Genomic DNA, 16301 nt, shown 5'->3' with positions numbered 1-16301 from the left:
CCCGACCTCCACCTGGTTCACCTCGGAGCGCGTCTCGCCCACCCGGAAGTCCTATTACTAACTTTCCAACTACGAACTATGGACTGTGTATTTTTATTTTCTGCCCAATAAGAAGGCGTCCTTACCTAGTTCCTTCCTGCCACTGTGATCATAAAAGCACAGTCCCAGTTCTTCAATTTCTGCTTCCTGACCCCTGCATGTGGCAGGCTTCACGGCAGGCTATGCTCCTCATTTCCAAGGGAACTATGAGTAATGAAAGGTCTTTTGATGGTATTAGCCTCTCCTGTCATCTCTCAGTCACCTCCATTAATTAAAATCCCAAGGGCACGGCTTTTACACAGTTGTAAAACTGGCAAGAGGCTATACTTGCATCTCAAAGAGAAGAAAAAGAATTTAAAATTAGAAGTTGCTAAGAGAAATGTCCTAAAGAAAGAGATTGGAGAAAAGTTTCTATCCCCTTTTTGCACCTGAGAGATTATTTTCTTATTTTTAATTTGCTTTTTACTCTTACACCCTTTCCCCATATTTCCTGTTTCCCCTTATTTCCTGTACACTAGATATGAATGAGATGGGTGGTTCAGGTGTTGTCCAGGTGGACAGCTGTGCAACGGTGACACTCCTGGAGATACATGGGGTGAGACGGTCTGTGATAATGACATGAAGGCCTCTGCACATATATCCCAAGGACACTGTGACAAGTGTGACACACTGACACCCCTCAACACAGCCTACACACATATGTATATATTAAACCACATCTATGATAGAAGAGATGAGTGATACAAATGAGACACACAATGGGCATATGCAAGTCCCACCAGGGACTTGTCGGAAGTGGGGGAGGTGCTGGCCCATCCCAGCAGGTATGAGGACACAAATGCACAAATACTTTGGGGAGACTTGTGAGACAAGAATGAGATAGGCACGTCCAAAAGCCTGGTGTGTGGATAACACACACACAATCACTCAGTCCCCATGAACTGAGTGTGACTAGGTGGTCTTAACCTGGGTTGGAGAGAACAACCACCCTTCTACTTCACCCCACCCATGCAAGTTTGCTGATCCCCTGGTGGTGGTCAGGCAGTGAGCCAGTGCACACCTTGGCACAATCTGGACACATATTTCAAGACTGAATGTCAACACAGTGACACGTGATGGGAGAAAATCAGCCCAAGCTTGAGTAGCAGGAAAATGTGACTCAGAAATGGTGGCTAAGAAGGCTCAGGAGTCAGAGTCTGAGGGGGCAGGGCTGTAGTCAAGGGAGGTTTTGGGCTCTACTGGAGGGATCAACATGCATGAGTCAGTTTCAGGGATAGTGGACCAAGGCTGTTCTGAGAGGGGAGGAACCATTTTGGTGGGTTATTAGTTATTGTTTGGGTGGAGATGATTATATTAGCAGTATGGCCATCCCGGGCAAGACCAAATTCTTTCCTCTTTCTGGTATTTAATGGGTTATTTAATCCTGAATAGACAAGTATTCCCACAATGGTCATATCAGTCAGGGTGTTTTGAAATGCCTCCTCTGGGGTTGCCTTCGGGGCTAATTTCAAAGCTGCATGAAATAATTAATGTGAACATTCGTTTTAAAAATTATCGTCTAGGTCCTTTTGTAGCTCTAAGTGTGATGATTGGGTGGTCATGCTGTTGTGTGAGATGTTCCTCTCTCAGACCTTGTTACGACAGCACATTACCTGTCTGATGTGAAAAAAAAATTATGTCCAGAAATATATAAAAATAATTATGTCCTCACTTTGAGCCCTCCTTAGAGCCTTTAATATGATCACATACATACATTATGCTGCTAAAGTTGGCATGAACTCTCTTTCGTGATGTTTTACCATTATTGAACACACCCCTTTCAGTAAACAAAATTCAATTTTTACATAGATTTATAGTGTTTTCAGGATAGCGTGTACAGTTTCTATATTGTTGGGGGAAGGAAGTTGTCTTCTGAGGCCCCTCCTCTCCTGTCTCCTTTCAGGAGGCCTGTCTGGGCTATAGCTGTATCCACACATGTAGCTGAGCCCTAGGATCTGTGAGAGTCGGAGATGCTACTTTCACTTCTTGGTTCAAAGCAGAGGGCTATCCTTTCCTTACTTTGGAGCTCTTTGGCACGAGGTGGCCCGTGAAGACTACCTGAAGCAGGAGTAAGATGCACCCTGTGGGTAAAAGACCCATGGAGGTTTATTCTTTCATCTTCTAGTTCTCTCTGTCTAGTGTTCATATATGTGGGCATTCATGGAGGCCTGCTGTGGCCTTGCTTCTATGAACCAAAGTGTCAGGAGACCCCTGTCCTTTTCCCACACACCAAGCACTGCGTTCTCTGTAGTGCAGCTACACACATGACAGAGATATGGGCCCCTGCCCTTGGGCAGGGAAGGAGCTCATCATTAAGTATGGTAAACATGTGTGGAAACAGATGAGTGCAATGACATTCCTGCTTCTATGACAGAAATGTATCCAGAGTTGATGAGACAGAGGAGAGTCAAACTTTGAAGTCATGGCATGGTGAGCAGGGGGAGCATTCCTCAGTGTCTGAGAGCTTTGATTCTGGGCATGGAGAGGAATTAAAACCTTTTTAAACTCTGCCAATAACCATGGGGGGATGCCATTAACTGTTAATTCTTCAAATGGAAACACCACTTGATTGTGTCCTCCCCAGGGATTCGTGTCATTCTCACGTGGGAATGTGTAAGGCACGGGAAAATAGCAGACATAAATGAAAAGTAGTATAGAGGTGGGGCCCCCTGAGCTGGTATGTCTGGTAGATTATGACCTGCTATGTGAGGAGGCACAAACCATCCACACGGGGGCAGCATCACGCTCCCACTTTGGGGCCCTTTTCAAAGAAGCAGCAGTTTCAATAACTTACACAAAGTTTGTTACTTGTAGATCCCAGAAATGCGGGGGCAGGAGGCTGGGTAGCAAGTACCTATTACTCATAAGGCTCAACTCTAAGTGGTTATTTTAAAGGCTCTGGGAAAATCAAGGAGGGATCTCGTGGTGGGAATCCTAAACTCTGCTCCTCACCTAATGTCCGGACTCTGGTGTCAGTCGGGTCATCACACAGTGAAATGCCCAGGGGGTAACTCAGAATGGCTGTTTCCTCATCACAGGACTGAGTTGTGTGCCCCAAATTCATGTGTGGAAGCCCACCTGGGTATCTTAGAATGTGAGTGTATTGGGAGACAGGGCTGTTAAAGAGGTGATTTAGTTCAAATGAGGCTAATTAGGACGGGCACTAATCCAATCTAACTGGTGCCTTACAAGAAGAAATGAGAACACACACAGACACTAGGGGCGCCTGTGCGCTACGAGGCAACAAGGTGGCGGCCAACTGCCAACCAAGGAAAGAGGCCTCTGGGGAAACCAACCCCTCCAGCACCTTGATCTTGGACTTCCAGCCTCCATAATGATGAAGTAAATTTCTGTTGTTTCGGCCACTCAGTCTGTGGTATTTTGTCATGACTGCCCTAGAGAACTATTACAATTACCCATTCACCTATGGATGAACATTTGCAGAATTTTAAAATTTTGTTACAGCTGTTGGTTTTTATCAGTAAAGATGCTGTTGATGTGAACATTCAAGTACAAGTATTTCTATGGACACACAGTTTTATTCTTCTTCGGGATATATCTATAAGTGACTATTGCATAAGTGAATGCTTAGCTTTGTGAAAATTACCACTGTGTTTTCTGAAGTGTCACATGTGGCATTCCCACCAGCAATGTATGGGGATTCTTCTATGCAACTTCACAGACTTAGTATTGGCAGTCTTTGAATGTAACCATTCAAATGAATGTGTGCCTGTGTTTTGTTGTGGTTTTATTTTGTATTTCTTTATGATTAATGATATTCAGCATATTTTCACATACTTAATCATTCACGTATCTTTGATGAAACATGTAATCAAAATTTTTGTTGTTAAATTGGGTTGTTTTTCTTGTTGTACAGTTTATTTTAAAATTCTGGATACCAGTTATTTATCAGATATATTTTGCAAATATTTTTCCCTGGGTATGGCTTGCATTTTTACTGGCAAAGTCTTAATTTTGGTAAAATCCCAATTTATTACTTTATTTTCTCTAGATTTTGATTTTTATGTCCTTTGTAAAAACATTTTTTTTTTGGTCTAATCCATGTTCAAAGAGTGTTCCAATACATTATCTCCTATCATTTTATATATATCCATTTCAAGTTAATTACTAAGTTGAGTAATTCAAGTAATCAGTAAATTAATTGGTAAATAACTTGAGGTGTTTTGAAGTTTTGTTATTTGTCTTATGGATATCATAATTTTAGAGCAATTTGTTGAAAACATTACTCTTTTAGTCTTGAAATACTTCTGTATGTAATTTTATTGAAAATAAATATACAATATATATAGTTTCTGGATTCTATTTTCTTGCTGTGTTTAGCCTTTCACCAATATTATACTTTTCATTAGTATAGCTCTATAGTGATTCTTAAATAAGATACAATCTTTCAAATTTGTTGTGCATTCCAAAATTTGTTTGGGATATTTTAGGTCCTTTGAATTTCCATATGAATTTTACTATGTTCGTCAATATTTATTCCCCACCCTCCCAAAAAATCACTGGTAATTTGATAGTCGTGTGAACCTATAGGACAATTAAGGGAAAAAAAAATTAAAATGTTGTCTTTAAATTCAGAAACATGGTATGTCTCAGTAATGTTTTATAAATTTCAGAGTTCTTGAAAGTATTTCTAAATATTTCACATCTTGATACTGTTGTAAAGAGTATAGTTTTTCAATTTCCAAACATTCATTGTATATTGATTGACCTTTTATCCTGGGACCTTGATTAATTTAACTTATTAGATCTATTAGCTTTTTGAATAGATAACGAAAGATTTTCTGAAGATAAGCATGTCATCTGTGAATAATGACAATTTTGGTTCTTCCTTTACAATTTGTACAACAATTTGTTTCCTTTCATTTATGTCACTGGCACAGAACTTCAGTACAATATTACACAGAAATTTTAAATGGACATCCCTGTTTATTCCTAATGTTAGGGGGAAAACATTCAGACTTTCACCATTAACTATAACCTTAGCTTTAGGTTTTTAATACCTTCTCTATACCAGGTTAAGGACATCAATTCTCTGATATCAACTACCCAGAGTTAGCATCTGTCTCCTCAGGTTTAAGGGCTCAGTCCTCCAGAAGAAAGCCTTCACTTCAGATTTCAGCGGGTAGTCACCTGCACTTCTGACCAACTGGCTATCATTTCAGGGGTTCCCATTAGCCCCTCAGGATAAATAATTTGCTAGACTAACTCATAGAACTCACAAAATGTGCTATACTTATGATTCCACTTTTGTTATAAAGAATACAACTCAGGAACAGCCAAGTGCAAAGGATGCACAGGACAAGGTTGGGGGTTTGGGGCTGGATGTACAGCTCTCGTGACTTCTCCCTACTTGGTTTTGCTATCAGGGTAATATTGATTTCACAAAATTAGTTGGGAAGTGTTCCATGTTATTACTTTTTTTTTAAGAGTTTAATTGAATAGTAATTATTTCTTCATTAAATATTTAGTAGAATTCATTAGTGAAGCCACCTTGGCCTGAAGTTTTTAGTGAGACGGCTTCTTACATTAACACTACTCATAATCTAGAAATACTAATAGTCTTTAATGAACAAAGGATTTTTCAGATGATCTATTTCTTGAATGAGCCTGGTTAGTTAGTATCTTTCAATCAATTTTTGTCCTCCAATCTCCCATTTACAGGAAAAGAGTTGTTTGAAATAATCAAACACCATCCATTATGTTTCAAAGATATCTAGTGCTATACCTTCTTTCCTTGCTTGTACTTGTCATATGTGATTTCTGTCTTTTTTTTCTGATGTGGCTGGAAGTTATCATCAATTTTGCTAATTTTTTCAAGGCACTTGTTTTTGAGGAAGGTGTAGTTCATAGATTTTCTTGAAAAAAAAAATGGTATGTAAGACTGATTCTCAATATACTGGACATGAGGCAAAGAACAATGACCTACTGCCTCAGGTTACTGTGAAAATAAATTCTCAGGCTGTATGCAAGGATGAGGAGTTGAGGCAGCCTCCAAATGTCACCCTGACTTAAAGAGACAGAACTTGGAGTCTGGAGTACACAGAAAACAGTACAGGAGAGAGAAAACTTCAGAGAAATATGGAGAGCTGCCTCAAGTACTGAGCTGAGTACTAATCTGTACATGTGTGTAGGAAACCACCAGAGGATAGGTACAGAAACACCTGAAAGGATTAAATGGAATAATTTCCAAGGCTCATTCAGAGGATGAAATAGTCCTTGTTCCAACTGGCTTGAGTGGGAAACCTCCTAACTAATTCTTTAAAAAAGCCATCAAGTAGATAATGTAGAATGGTTGTGTCTCAGCAGTGGGAGAGAAAAATTAGCCTTAAGATGAATACTGCAATAGTTCCATCTAAAAGTGTTGAGAATCAAGACCCTAAAAGGTCATATTGTTTCTAAGGAACTTAACCATGTAACAACAACAACAACAGAATCATCAAGAATATCTATAGAAATACAAAAGAGTTCAGTATTCCCAAAAGGCAAAATTCAGTGCCCAATCAAAATTATATCATGTTAACAATATTGGACAAGGTAGATTTTGGAGCAAAAGATATGAAGATAAAGAGGTCTATTCATTAAGTGGAAATATAGTAAAAAAAAAAAATGGTTGTGCACATAATAAAAAGGCTCAAAATATACAGAGCAAAACCTGATAGAACTAAACAGGGAAATAGACAAATCTACTTTTATATTCAAAGTTGTCAACAATGTTCTTCAAATAACTGATTGACACCAACCTCCACATCTATAAGGATACAGGAAACATAGACATTATCAACCACCTTGATGTAGTTGACATCTGCAGAACCTCCCACCAAACAAGGATACAATCATGAAAACTGATCAAGGTCAAATGAGAAATATAGACATTACCTTATCAGAAATAAGAGAGGTGGCACCACTACAGATTCTGCTGGTATTAAATAATAGGAGAATAGTTTGAAAAATTAGACTAAATAAAATAAACAAACTCCTTGAAAGACAAGAACCACATAAGCTCACTCTAGGAAAAAAATCTTTTATAGTTCTATATCCACTATGGAAATTACATTTGTAGTTACAAACCTTCCCATGAAATAAACTTCAGGCCTAGATACTTCACTGGTAAATTCTACCAAACAAGACAGAAATGATACCAATTCTTCACAAACTCTTCCAGAAAATCGAAAAGCATGTCGGGAGCCATTATGAGACACTGAAGAAGTCACGTAGCTGATAGCCATGAAGCAGCTGCTGAGACTGCTTAAACAATGGTTCTAGGAAGCAGGGTGTTGAGTTAAACATTACATTCTCCTAAACATTCTTTAGGAGGTTTACCTCCTAAAGAAATCCTTTTAAGATAATGGAATGTTTTACAGCCCAGAAAAGAAGGATGTTTGTACCCTGAAGAAAGGATGTTTAAGAACTTGTGTAAATGTCAGCATTCCAATAGTATGTACGTGCTTTGCTATTGTATTCAAAAAGGTATAAAAGGCTATGCTAAATAAACTCGAGGCTGCAGTATTGACTGTTAGGCCTCCCGAAAGATCTTTTGTCTTTTTTTTTTCTTAGGCTTCACCTCCCTCGTTTAGGTGCTGTTCAATCTTAACCGGCTGGCTCCAGCAAGAGCAGGGACTACTTAACCAACTTATTCTGTAAAGCCAGCATTATACCAACCAAATCCAGGCATTAAAGAAAATTAATGCCCCTCAGATGCAAAAATCTTTTTAAAACTATAGCGAATAGTCATGCGCCATGTAACATTCCAGTCAACAGACTGTGTATATATAATGGTGGACCAATATTATAAGAGCTGAAAAATTACTATTGCTTAGTGATTGTAGCCATGTCAAAGCAGAACACATTATTTGTTTGTGGTAATGCTGGAGTAAACAAACCAACTGCCCTGCTAGTTGTATGTAACACAATTATGCACACTGTATACTACTTGATAATGACCGACTACCTGAGGAGGACCATTGTCCAGGCTATTGCTGCAATTCAGGAAAGCACTGAGAAGATGCTGATGCAGATCACAACACCTACATCAGGAACCTTGCTTGGGCTTTGGGTGATGTCACCACAGAGTGTGTGACTAGCATCTTGAACACACGAGGTTCATTTGTGACTTCAAAGGATTCACCAAGGATGAAGTTGCAAAAATCAACAAGGCTGTGGTTGAGATGGCAAACAACCATACCCCGGGTGTGGATGAGGATGACATTGAAGAGCTCTTGGAAGTGGTTCCTGAGGAACTGACCAATGAGTTGTTGGAACTGGAGCAGGAGCACAAAGCTGAAGAGGCAAGTGCAAAGGATGCTGCAGAAGAATCCCCAAACCTCCCCCCCCCACCAAAAAAAAAAAAAAGAAAAAAGAAATCAGTGAAGGGCTTAGCAGAACCTTTTGGGAGACCTCAAGAAGCTCCTTAAAGTTTGAAAGCATGGACCCCAACACCCAAAGGTTTTAATTGAACATAGATGGTGCATTACCTGCTTACAAGCTAACCTATGACCAAAAAAAAAAAAAAAAAAGCAAACCACCATAGATATATTTCTGAGAAGAGGGACACCTCAAGAGCCTCAGGCAGGTCCTTTAGGTTGTATTCCAGAAGGCACTGTCATTACAGATGACAGCTCTGTGAATTACTGGCCCCGAAGACCTTCCAGTGGGACAAGATGTGGAGGTGGGTGATCTTGACCCTGTGCAGCCTGAGGCCAATGTGTCTTCTTAGTTTTTAACAAAGTTTAAAAAGTGAAAAAAATAGTTTTCAATAAAAGCCTGTAGGACAAAGACATAAAGATATAAAAATATTTTTTGTACAGCAGTACATTTCTTTTTGTGTGTCTTAAGCTGTGTTGTTATATTTGAAGTTTTTTAAGAAATTGTTTAAAAAGTAAAAGTTACAGTTAGGTTAACTTATTATTCAGGAAATTACAAGTATTTAAAAATAAATTTAGTGTAGTCTAAGTGTAGTGTTTATAAAGCTTACAGTAGTGTAATGTCCTAGGCTGTCACACTCACCACTCATTCAGAACAACTTCCTGCCCTGCAAGCTAAGTGCCCTATACAGGTGTGGCAATTAAAACAATCTCATACTAAGGAACGAACTACTGATGCACAGAACATTGATGAATCACAAAATAATTACGCAGAGTCAAAGAAGCCAGATACATAAAGTGTTAAATTATTCTCTCTGTATATACACATATGATTCTAGGAAACACAAACCTAGCAACAGAAAGCAAGATGAATGGGTACACGGGTATGGGTGAGGGAGAGGGTCATAAAGGGAATCAAAAAATTTGGTTTACAAGTGCAAACGTGTACTGAAATTTACCAAATTGTACACTATAAATATATGCAGTTTATTGCAGAAAATCTTTGGACTGATTGCTTTGACAGTGACCACAGCCATGAGACACAAAAATGGGAGCCTAGAGAATTTCTGTAAGCACTTGTACCAAAGCTACAGTGATGGAAACGTTTGTGGCTACACCTTTAGAAGAGTTACATTCCCTACACTTTGCTGCAGTCTCCAAACTCCCTATTAATCAGTGTCTTCGTGCTAATTATGATTCCTACTTAGTCCTTTTATGGGACAGTGATGTCTCCTTACTGAATAGATTTCAGGGATGCTGGTAGGTCCCAGGTCAAGTCCTCAAGAGGGCTGGGAAAAATGAGGCCTTGAGCAGCAATGCAAGGTAGGATGAAATGAGAACAGCTGTTCTTTGCAGTTCTACTCACACTACTGATACACAAGTTGGCACTCCCACAACAGCTGTCCATGCCTTGGTGCTGGCAGAGCCCATTTCTGTTCTCACCCCAACTCACAAAGTCAACAGAACCCCAAGATTAAAGGTAGTTTAAAAAATAAGGAATTTGTTGCAAAACCAGAATATCGAGGCAGCCAATTCCCAAGCTAGGTGACCTGGAGGCTAGACAAATCTATAGGAAGTGCTATGTGAGACCACTGAAGACCACAAAAACTGGGAACCTTACCTGCAAGCAGCCAGCAAAACAAAGCTTGCATCCTTCTGGCCCTAACTGGGTCACACCTATGTTTAAACCAGCTGGGGGCGGGGACAGGAGGGAGGGAGGATATTCAATGGGTTCAGGACACTGGGGATGGGGAGGTGCCCAGGCCTGCCTACCGAAGTGTGCTGGGTGACTTACACACAATTGAGGACCCTGCAATTGCAGATTGGTGGCTTCTTTCAAAGACACTGGCAGTGGTAGAATTCCGGCAAAGGCCCTGGGCAGGTGACAAAGTGCAACACTGCTCCAGACAGTTTCTTGTGGAGCTGGCCCTCAGAAGGATCTCCCTGGGGTGGGTGTTCAAATGAATGGGGTTCAATATCCAGTTTTTTCAAAGGCAACTCACAGAGCTTCTCCCTGGCATTAATCTATGGTGAATGAGGAGGTGGCATATACCCTGCTAGCCTAAGGCATTCCTCCAGTGTGCACTTTCCAGTGTCGAATGAGGGAAGCCCTCTGTCTGAACGCTTTCCCACACTCACTGCACTTATATGGCCTCTCCCCAGTGTGGATTCTGTGGTGCTGGACAAGCACATGTTTGTGGCTAAAGGCTTTCCCACACTCGCCACACACATAAGGCTTTTCACCATTGTGAACCCTCTGGTGTGCAATAAGGTCAGAGCTTTGGCTAAAGAACTTCCCGCACGCAATGCACTCATAAGGCCTTGCCCCTGTATGAATGCCCCAGTGCTTAATGAGTCTGTACTTGTGGCCAAAGTACTTCCCACACTCGCTGCACTCATATGGCCTCTCTCCAGTGTGGATGCTCTCATGTTGAACAAGTGTGGACTTGTGGCTGTAGGCTTTTCCACATTCACTGCATTTGTAAGGCCTTGCTCCAGTGTGGACTCTCTGGTGCACGATAAGGTTGGAGCTGTGATTAAACACCTTCCCACATATACCACACTCATAGGGCATTTCTCCAGTGTGAATGCGCTGGTGCTGAGCAAGTATGGGTTTCCGGCTGAAGGTTTTCCCACACTCGCTGCACTTGTACGGCCTCTCTCCGGTGTGGACTCTCTGGTGCTGGACAAGTGAGTCTTTGCGGTTAAAGGCCTTGCCACAGTCGCCACACTCGTAATGCCTCTGTCCACTGTGAAATGCCTCCATGCACTTGGTGTTACTGTGCGGCTTCCACTTACTGTGAGGACCATGGTGCTGGAAAATCCCTGAGTTAGTTGGGAAGTCCTTACAACCTTCCCCAGCCATTAAGGATACTTCCAATGGTCGGACAGGACAGCTGTTCAAAAGAAAGTCCTGGCCCTCGTCCCTTCTGAACGGTTTCTCTCCATTGCGCTGTTTCTGGGAGTGAAGGTTTGCACTGAACCAGAACTGTTTCCCACATACTTCACATCCATATGGTTTCTGCCCAGTGTGTGTTTCCTGGTGCTCGGCAAAGCGCAAAGTGTCTTTCAAGACTGGGACACACGTCTCACAGAGGTGGGCTTTCTCAGTTGAAAGGACTGCTTTGGGAGTATTCATTTGTGATACGCCTTCTATAGAAGCCCTCTGCTCAAAAGGTATTTCCTCTTCTTCCATTCCACGCCAGCAACCTGAAATCAGACAAATGCTGGTGAAGTGCACGCTGACACAGGTGGGAGGGGTGGTCTCGTTACACATGTGTCTACGAGGACTAAGAGCAAGGTCACAGGACTGCTCTCAGGACAGAGGCCCCAGCTCAAAGTATAAAAAGCTGCTATTCAGCCGTTGGCATCTCTAGGTCAGAGGCCTTGACTGGGAGACGTCACAAACATGGGGTACAGCCCAGGAAAGCCAGCGGCTCCAATGAAATCATCCATAAATGATTTCAAGGAGGCCTTGGCTACTGGAGACAGATGAGAGCTGTGTAAAAGAGTGTGTCCCCTGAAGACAAACAACTGAATCGCTGGTATTAAAGGACGATTTGGGGTCCATGTACCTCCCATGACACATTAAGTACAGACCAATGTTGGGGAGCAGCTAGGGAGAGGAACAAGTGAAACGTGGAGACAGAGGTAGGGAATAGCCAGAGGCCAAATGCCAGAGCATACATGACAAGGGTGTAAAGGGGAAAGCAAAGCCAGAAATGAAGTGTAGCCAGTGGCCTTGGCACTATAACTGCGGGCACAGAGAGATTAGAGAATGATTGGGACCCAGTCCCAACGTGACACCTCTCCCCATCTCCACTAACCAGGACCATGCCTACCCCGAGCCTCTCTGGTCATGGCCGGAGTCATGTCTGTCCAGTGAGATTCCTGGGCTTTGCCATCCAGCTCCAGGTGAGGAATCCCATGGGACATGGAAGATGCATATCCTAAGGAAAAGACCAGAAAGGTAAATGGGCAGCACTGGTCTGGGCAACCATCCCTCAAAGAAGTGAACAAAATGTTATAAAAAGTCCAGTGGTCCCAGCAAGTAATGATTATACTGGTCCCCGAAATTCCTGACAAAGGCAGGCCACTGGAAATGTCAGCTAGAGGACAAGAGAAGAAGCTGGGGCACAAGGTTGCTGGGTCGGAGGCACCCAATCGGATTGAAGACAAGCTAGATATGATCCACTGGGGGACTATCAGAGCCCTCAATCCTGAGTCTAACCATGTCAACGTTTAGGGCAGTAGGTGTTGGGACTGCTCAGGAGTCGGAGGTGGCAGTGTACACTTGGCCTCCGCAGTACCTACTCCAGGAAACATGGGAGGGAGGCAGTGCCCATGGCTCTGACAAAGGAAGGGCCAGGCTGCCCCTGGGAAACAGGAATGGGTAGAGCCCAGGCCAGAACACTGAGCCAGGTGGGAGGGACTTACCTAGCGAGGCCGTAAGCGCGAAGGTCTCCAGCATTACGTCGCGGTACAGGAGCCTCTGAGTGTCATCCAGGAGCCCCCATTCCTCCGGGGAGAAGTACACGACCACATCCTCAAACGTCACCTGCCCCTGCCACAACGGGGAGAGCTAAGTCCAGGAGCAGCCTCTCTAAGGACACCCTGTGTGCACCCACAGGTTTCTCTTTTCCTAACTCAACTCAGAGGAAATACCAGGACCAGGTGTCATGGGGTCTGCTTTATCCTCATGATCCTTTGGTCACTGTGCCTACTCACAGCAACAATAGGCAGATGGGCAAAAAGACACCACCTAAGCTCTGGGCCTGACATGGAGGGCCACCTTGCACCTCTCTCCCAGCAGCCAATCTCCTGGCGTTGCTAAGATCATGCTTACCAGATAACCAAAGTTGAGCTCACCTTTCTCCCTTAAGCCCCCAATACCAGGGCCCACGAGCCATCAGTTCACACTCCTCTGCACATGCACATTGCTCTTTTGGATCACTCTGCGTCTCACAACTCTAGCCCCAACCTGGATAGCATCCATCACCATCCCAGCTCACTAACTGCACTGCCATTGTGATGTGTAGATTTTCTCTCCTAAACCTGTCTATATGCCATCGTTTACCCTTTGGACATCTCCATCCTAACTTCAGTCATGTGTCCAGCAGCTCACTTGACAACATGCAGTATTCTCTGGAACATCTCAGACTCTTTATATGGTCACAAATAAACTCCTGATATCCACACCGAGCAATTGTTACCACTGATTTGCCCACCTCAGCCGATGGAGCATCTACCCTTTCAGCTGAAAAGGCCTAAAACCTTGGGGTTACCTCGTTTTCTTACATCAGAAAATCGAATTGTCAGTTCTCACTTGGCCCATCTCTTATTACCACCCACGTAGAATAGTAAAGCAGCCCCCTCCCTGGTCTCCACTGTAACTCCCTCAACACTCACCAGTCTGCTCTCTACTTGGCATCCAGAGGACACCTCGTAAAACCTGGATCAGATGACCCCCCTCCTCTGCTCTACATCTGCCATGGCTACACCACCCTCAGAACAGAGGCCCACCTTGTCGGCTGGGCTTTTCAGGCCTGACTTCTGCACCTGATTCCTACTAGACATGGTGAACACCTGTAGTTTCACGAACACTCCCATCTCAGTCTCACCTCCAAGTATTTGCACATGCTGAAAAACCTTTCACGTCTTATTCCAACGGTTACCAGAAATGGGAACCCTCCCATGTAACCCCTGGCCTGGACTCAGAACTCTGGGCCTGAGGTTTCTCCAGGGTCTTCACACTCAAGAGTTGAGAGAGTACAAGTGTTCTAGGACTCCACAATCCTGTAAACCATGCGGTGGGGGGTGGGGATGGGATGGAGGAGAGCACAGACATCCTTCCCTCACCTGCATAGGATCCATAACTACTTCCGAGTCCATGGGAACCTGCGGAAAGAGGGAGACTGTGAGATAAGAAATCATGAAGGAACCTCACGGGTTCATGCTTGTTCACTCCTCTTGCCCTGCCACAAAGACCTGGGGCGCTCGCTCTACCTTCTGTGCCTGGCCACCTAACAGCTGTGTTACCTCAGACCAGGTCTCACCCTTCCTGTGCCTCACTGTCTTCTTCATCTCCCCATCCCCACTCCAAGTCAGAGCAGTGTAGGAAATTAATACCCTCACATCGTGTCCTCTTTGCCAGAACATTCCATGACTCCCATCACCCTCAAACTGAAGGCACAGCTGCTCAGGCTGACATTCCAGGCGGAACTCCTTGCATTCTCTGATGCTGTCACACACCAAGGCCCCAGGATTCCTGAACGCTCCGGCTGTGTCGCACCTCCAAGGCTTTGCACATGCTGGCCCCTCTGTACGCCCTCAGACAGCCCATCATACCAGCTGTCGGAAATGGGATCCGACCACGAGCGGCCCCAGCGTCTGGATACAGGGGCCCCGGTGGCCCTCATTCGAGGGCTTAGATTTCAGAGATAGAGGTTGGCGAAGGAGCTGGAGGCATAGCACCCACCTGTGCGGGGTCCATCAGCGCGGCCTCCGCCATCAGAACCTGAGGGGAAGAAAGGGGTTAACTTGCGGGAGACAATTGGGATGAGCCAGGCTCGCGCGGCTGGGTCACCTGGGAGGTGTCACAGACGACCCTCAGGCCTACCTCTGTTCACAGAAGTACCGCCTCCTCATGAGTTTCCCTCTGGTGTCACATCTTGTCTAACCCTGCGTCGGGAGACAGATGTTGTGAATTAACCAAAAGCAAACAAAATGTCCGCCCATAAAGGAAACGGGAAGTCTCGCCTAACATCTCCAGCAGGATCAGAAACGCCCCTTCCCTGGGTCTTCATTGGCCTGACGCCGCTGACGCTCCTGGGTAATGTAGTACCCACAGTACCAACGGTGGAAACGCACACAGAACGAGACCTCCAGGGAAATAGCCAACCCGCAGAACTGGGGCGTGTTTAGTTTTGAGACGTAGGCAGAGCTTCGTTTCCTTTTAAGAGAAGCCGCAGCCGTATTTCCAGGGAGCGTAGTCTGTAACTTATTACAGAAATGCTTAGGAACATATTGTTTCGAGTTTCCTCATGCAAAGAATGCTCACCAAAAATTCAAATGGACGCACGCGTGCTAATTTCACTCCGACCTCTAATAGCTGGAAGTTCGTAAATAGCATGTTGTTTGCAAATAAACATATGTAGACTGAAGCTCTAGAGTTACTTTTGTGAGCATCAGCATTTTGGATCAGGACCAACAGAGAAAAGACTTTAGACACGGACACTACGTGAAACATGGAGTGGGGATGCTGGGATCTGCTGAAGTCTGTGGACAATGCCTGTGTCTCTGGTTATCTCAGAAAACATTTCTGCCTGTGTAATCAGTGATTATGTCAAAGCCAGTGAATAACACTTTTGTTTTTTTTACAGGACAATATTTCTTACTCTGTATACAGAGATGTATGCAAATCCATTTATGTATCTTACAAATATCTGAAAAGAAAGGCGATTTACCAAAAGTCATTTGGCAATTATGTGGGGAAGAATAAGTCAGTGCAGAAGAAAAAACCACCAAACTAAATTCCATATGCAGTAAGAATGTCTCTCAAGAAACTGTGACATAAGACTAATTGAGGCCAAAAATAAGGAATGCAGTGGAAAAGAAATTCACATGAAATAAAGTTCTAAACATAATATTCAAGTCTAAAGAAAGCTGAACCCAGATGAAAGGTCTACAATGAAACAATGAGGATTGAGAGACATACATCTTTCAATTAAAATAACTGTTCATTTGCTGTGTAAAACATGAATATATCTCCTTATGGAGTTAAGACAATGGACTTTCCATGCACAACCGCAGAACATATACATTGAGAGAAGGCTAATTTAT

At 43.4% G+C, this 16301-nt stretch overlaps 1 protein-coding gene and 1 non-coding gene across 11 annotated transcripts; one reads left to right on the top strand and one right to left on the bottom strand.

Moving 5' to 3' along the window:
- The first annotated feature begins 1601 nt into the window (after positions 1 to 1601).
- On the top strand, positions 1602 to 1701 carry LOC118611569. Its single transcript, XR_004954525.1, has one exon. It is a non-coding gene; the product is annotated as a small nucleolar RNA U13 (small nucleolar RNA).
- A 7542-nt stretch (positions 1702 to 9243) lies between these two features.
- ZNF772 (zinc finger protein 772) lies at positions 9244 to 15205 on the bottom strand. 10 transcript variants are annotated; one of them, XM_016129363.2, is made up of 6 exons: positions 15079 to 15205; positions 14938 to 14998; positions 14319 to 14357; positions 12897 to 13023; positions 12302 to 12409; positions 9244 to 11669 (listed from the first exon to the last, which is right to left on the bottom strand). In XM_016129363.2, exons 2-6 carry the CDS (start codon positions 14968 to 14970, stop codon positions 10522 to 10524), a joined length of 1455 nt encoding a protein of 484 aa, XP_015984849.2. In that variant the 5' UTR covers positions 14971 to 14998; positions 15079 to 15205; the 3' UTR covers positions 9244 to 10521. The 10 variants fall into 10 exon arrangements, with proteins under 10 accessions (XP_015984849.2, XP_015984853.2, XP_015984847.2 ...); XM_016129367.2 differs by having other exon boundaries at positions 12897 to 13017; XM_016129361.2 differs by having other exon boundaries at positions 14938 to 14976.
- Positions 15206 to 16301: the final 1096 nt, after the last annotated feature.

This window comes from Rousettus aegyptiacus, unplaced genomic scaffold (assembly GCF_014176215.1).
Source record: "Rousettus aegyptiacus isolate mRouAeg1 unplaced genomic scaffold, mRouAeg1.p scaffold_m13_p_14, whole genome shotgun sequence".
Taxonomy (NCBI): domain Eukaryota; kingdom Metazoa; phylum Chordata; class Mammalia; order Chiroptera; family Pteropodidae; genus Rousettus; species Rousettus aegyptiacus.
The sequence above is the reverse complement of the archived record's forward strand: the minus strand, read 5'-3'. Positions and strand labels throughout refer to the sequence as shown.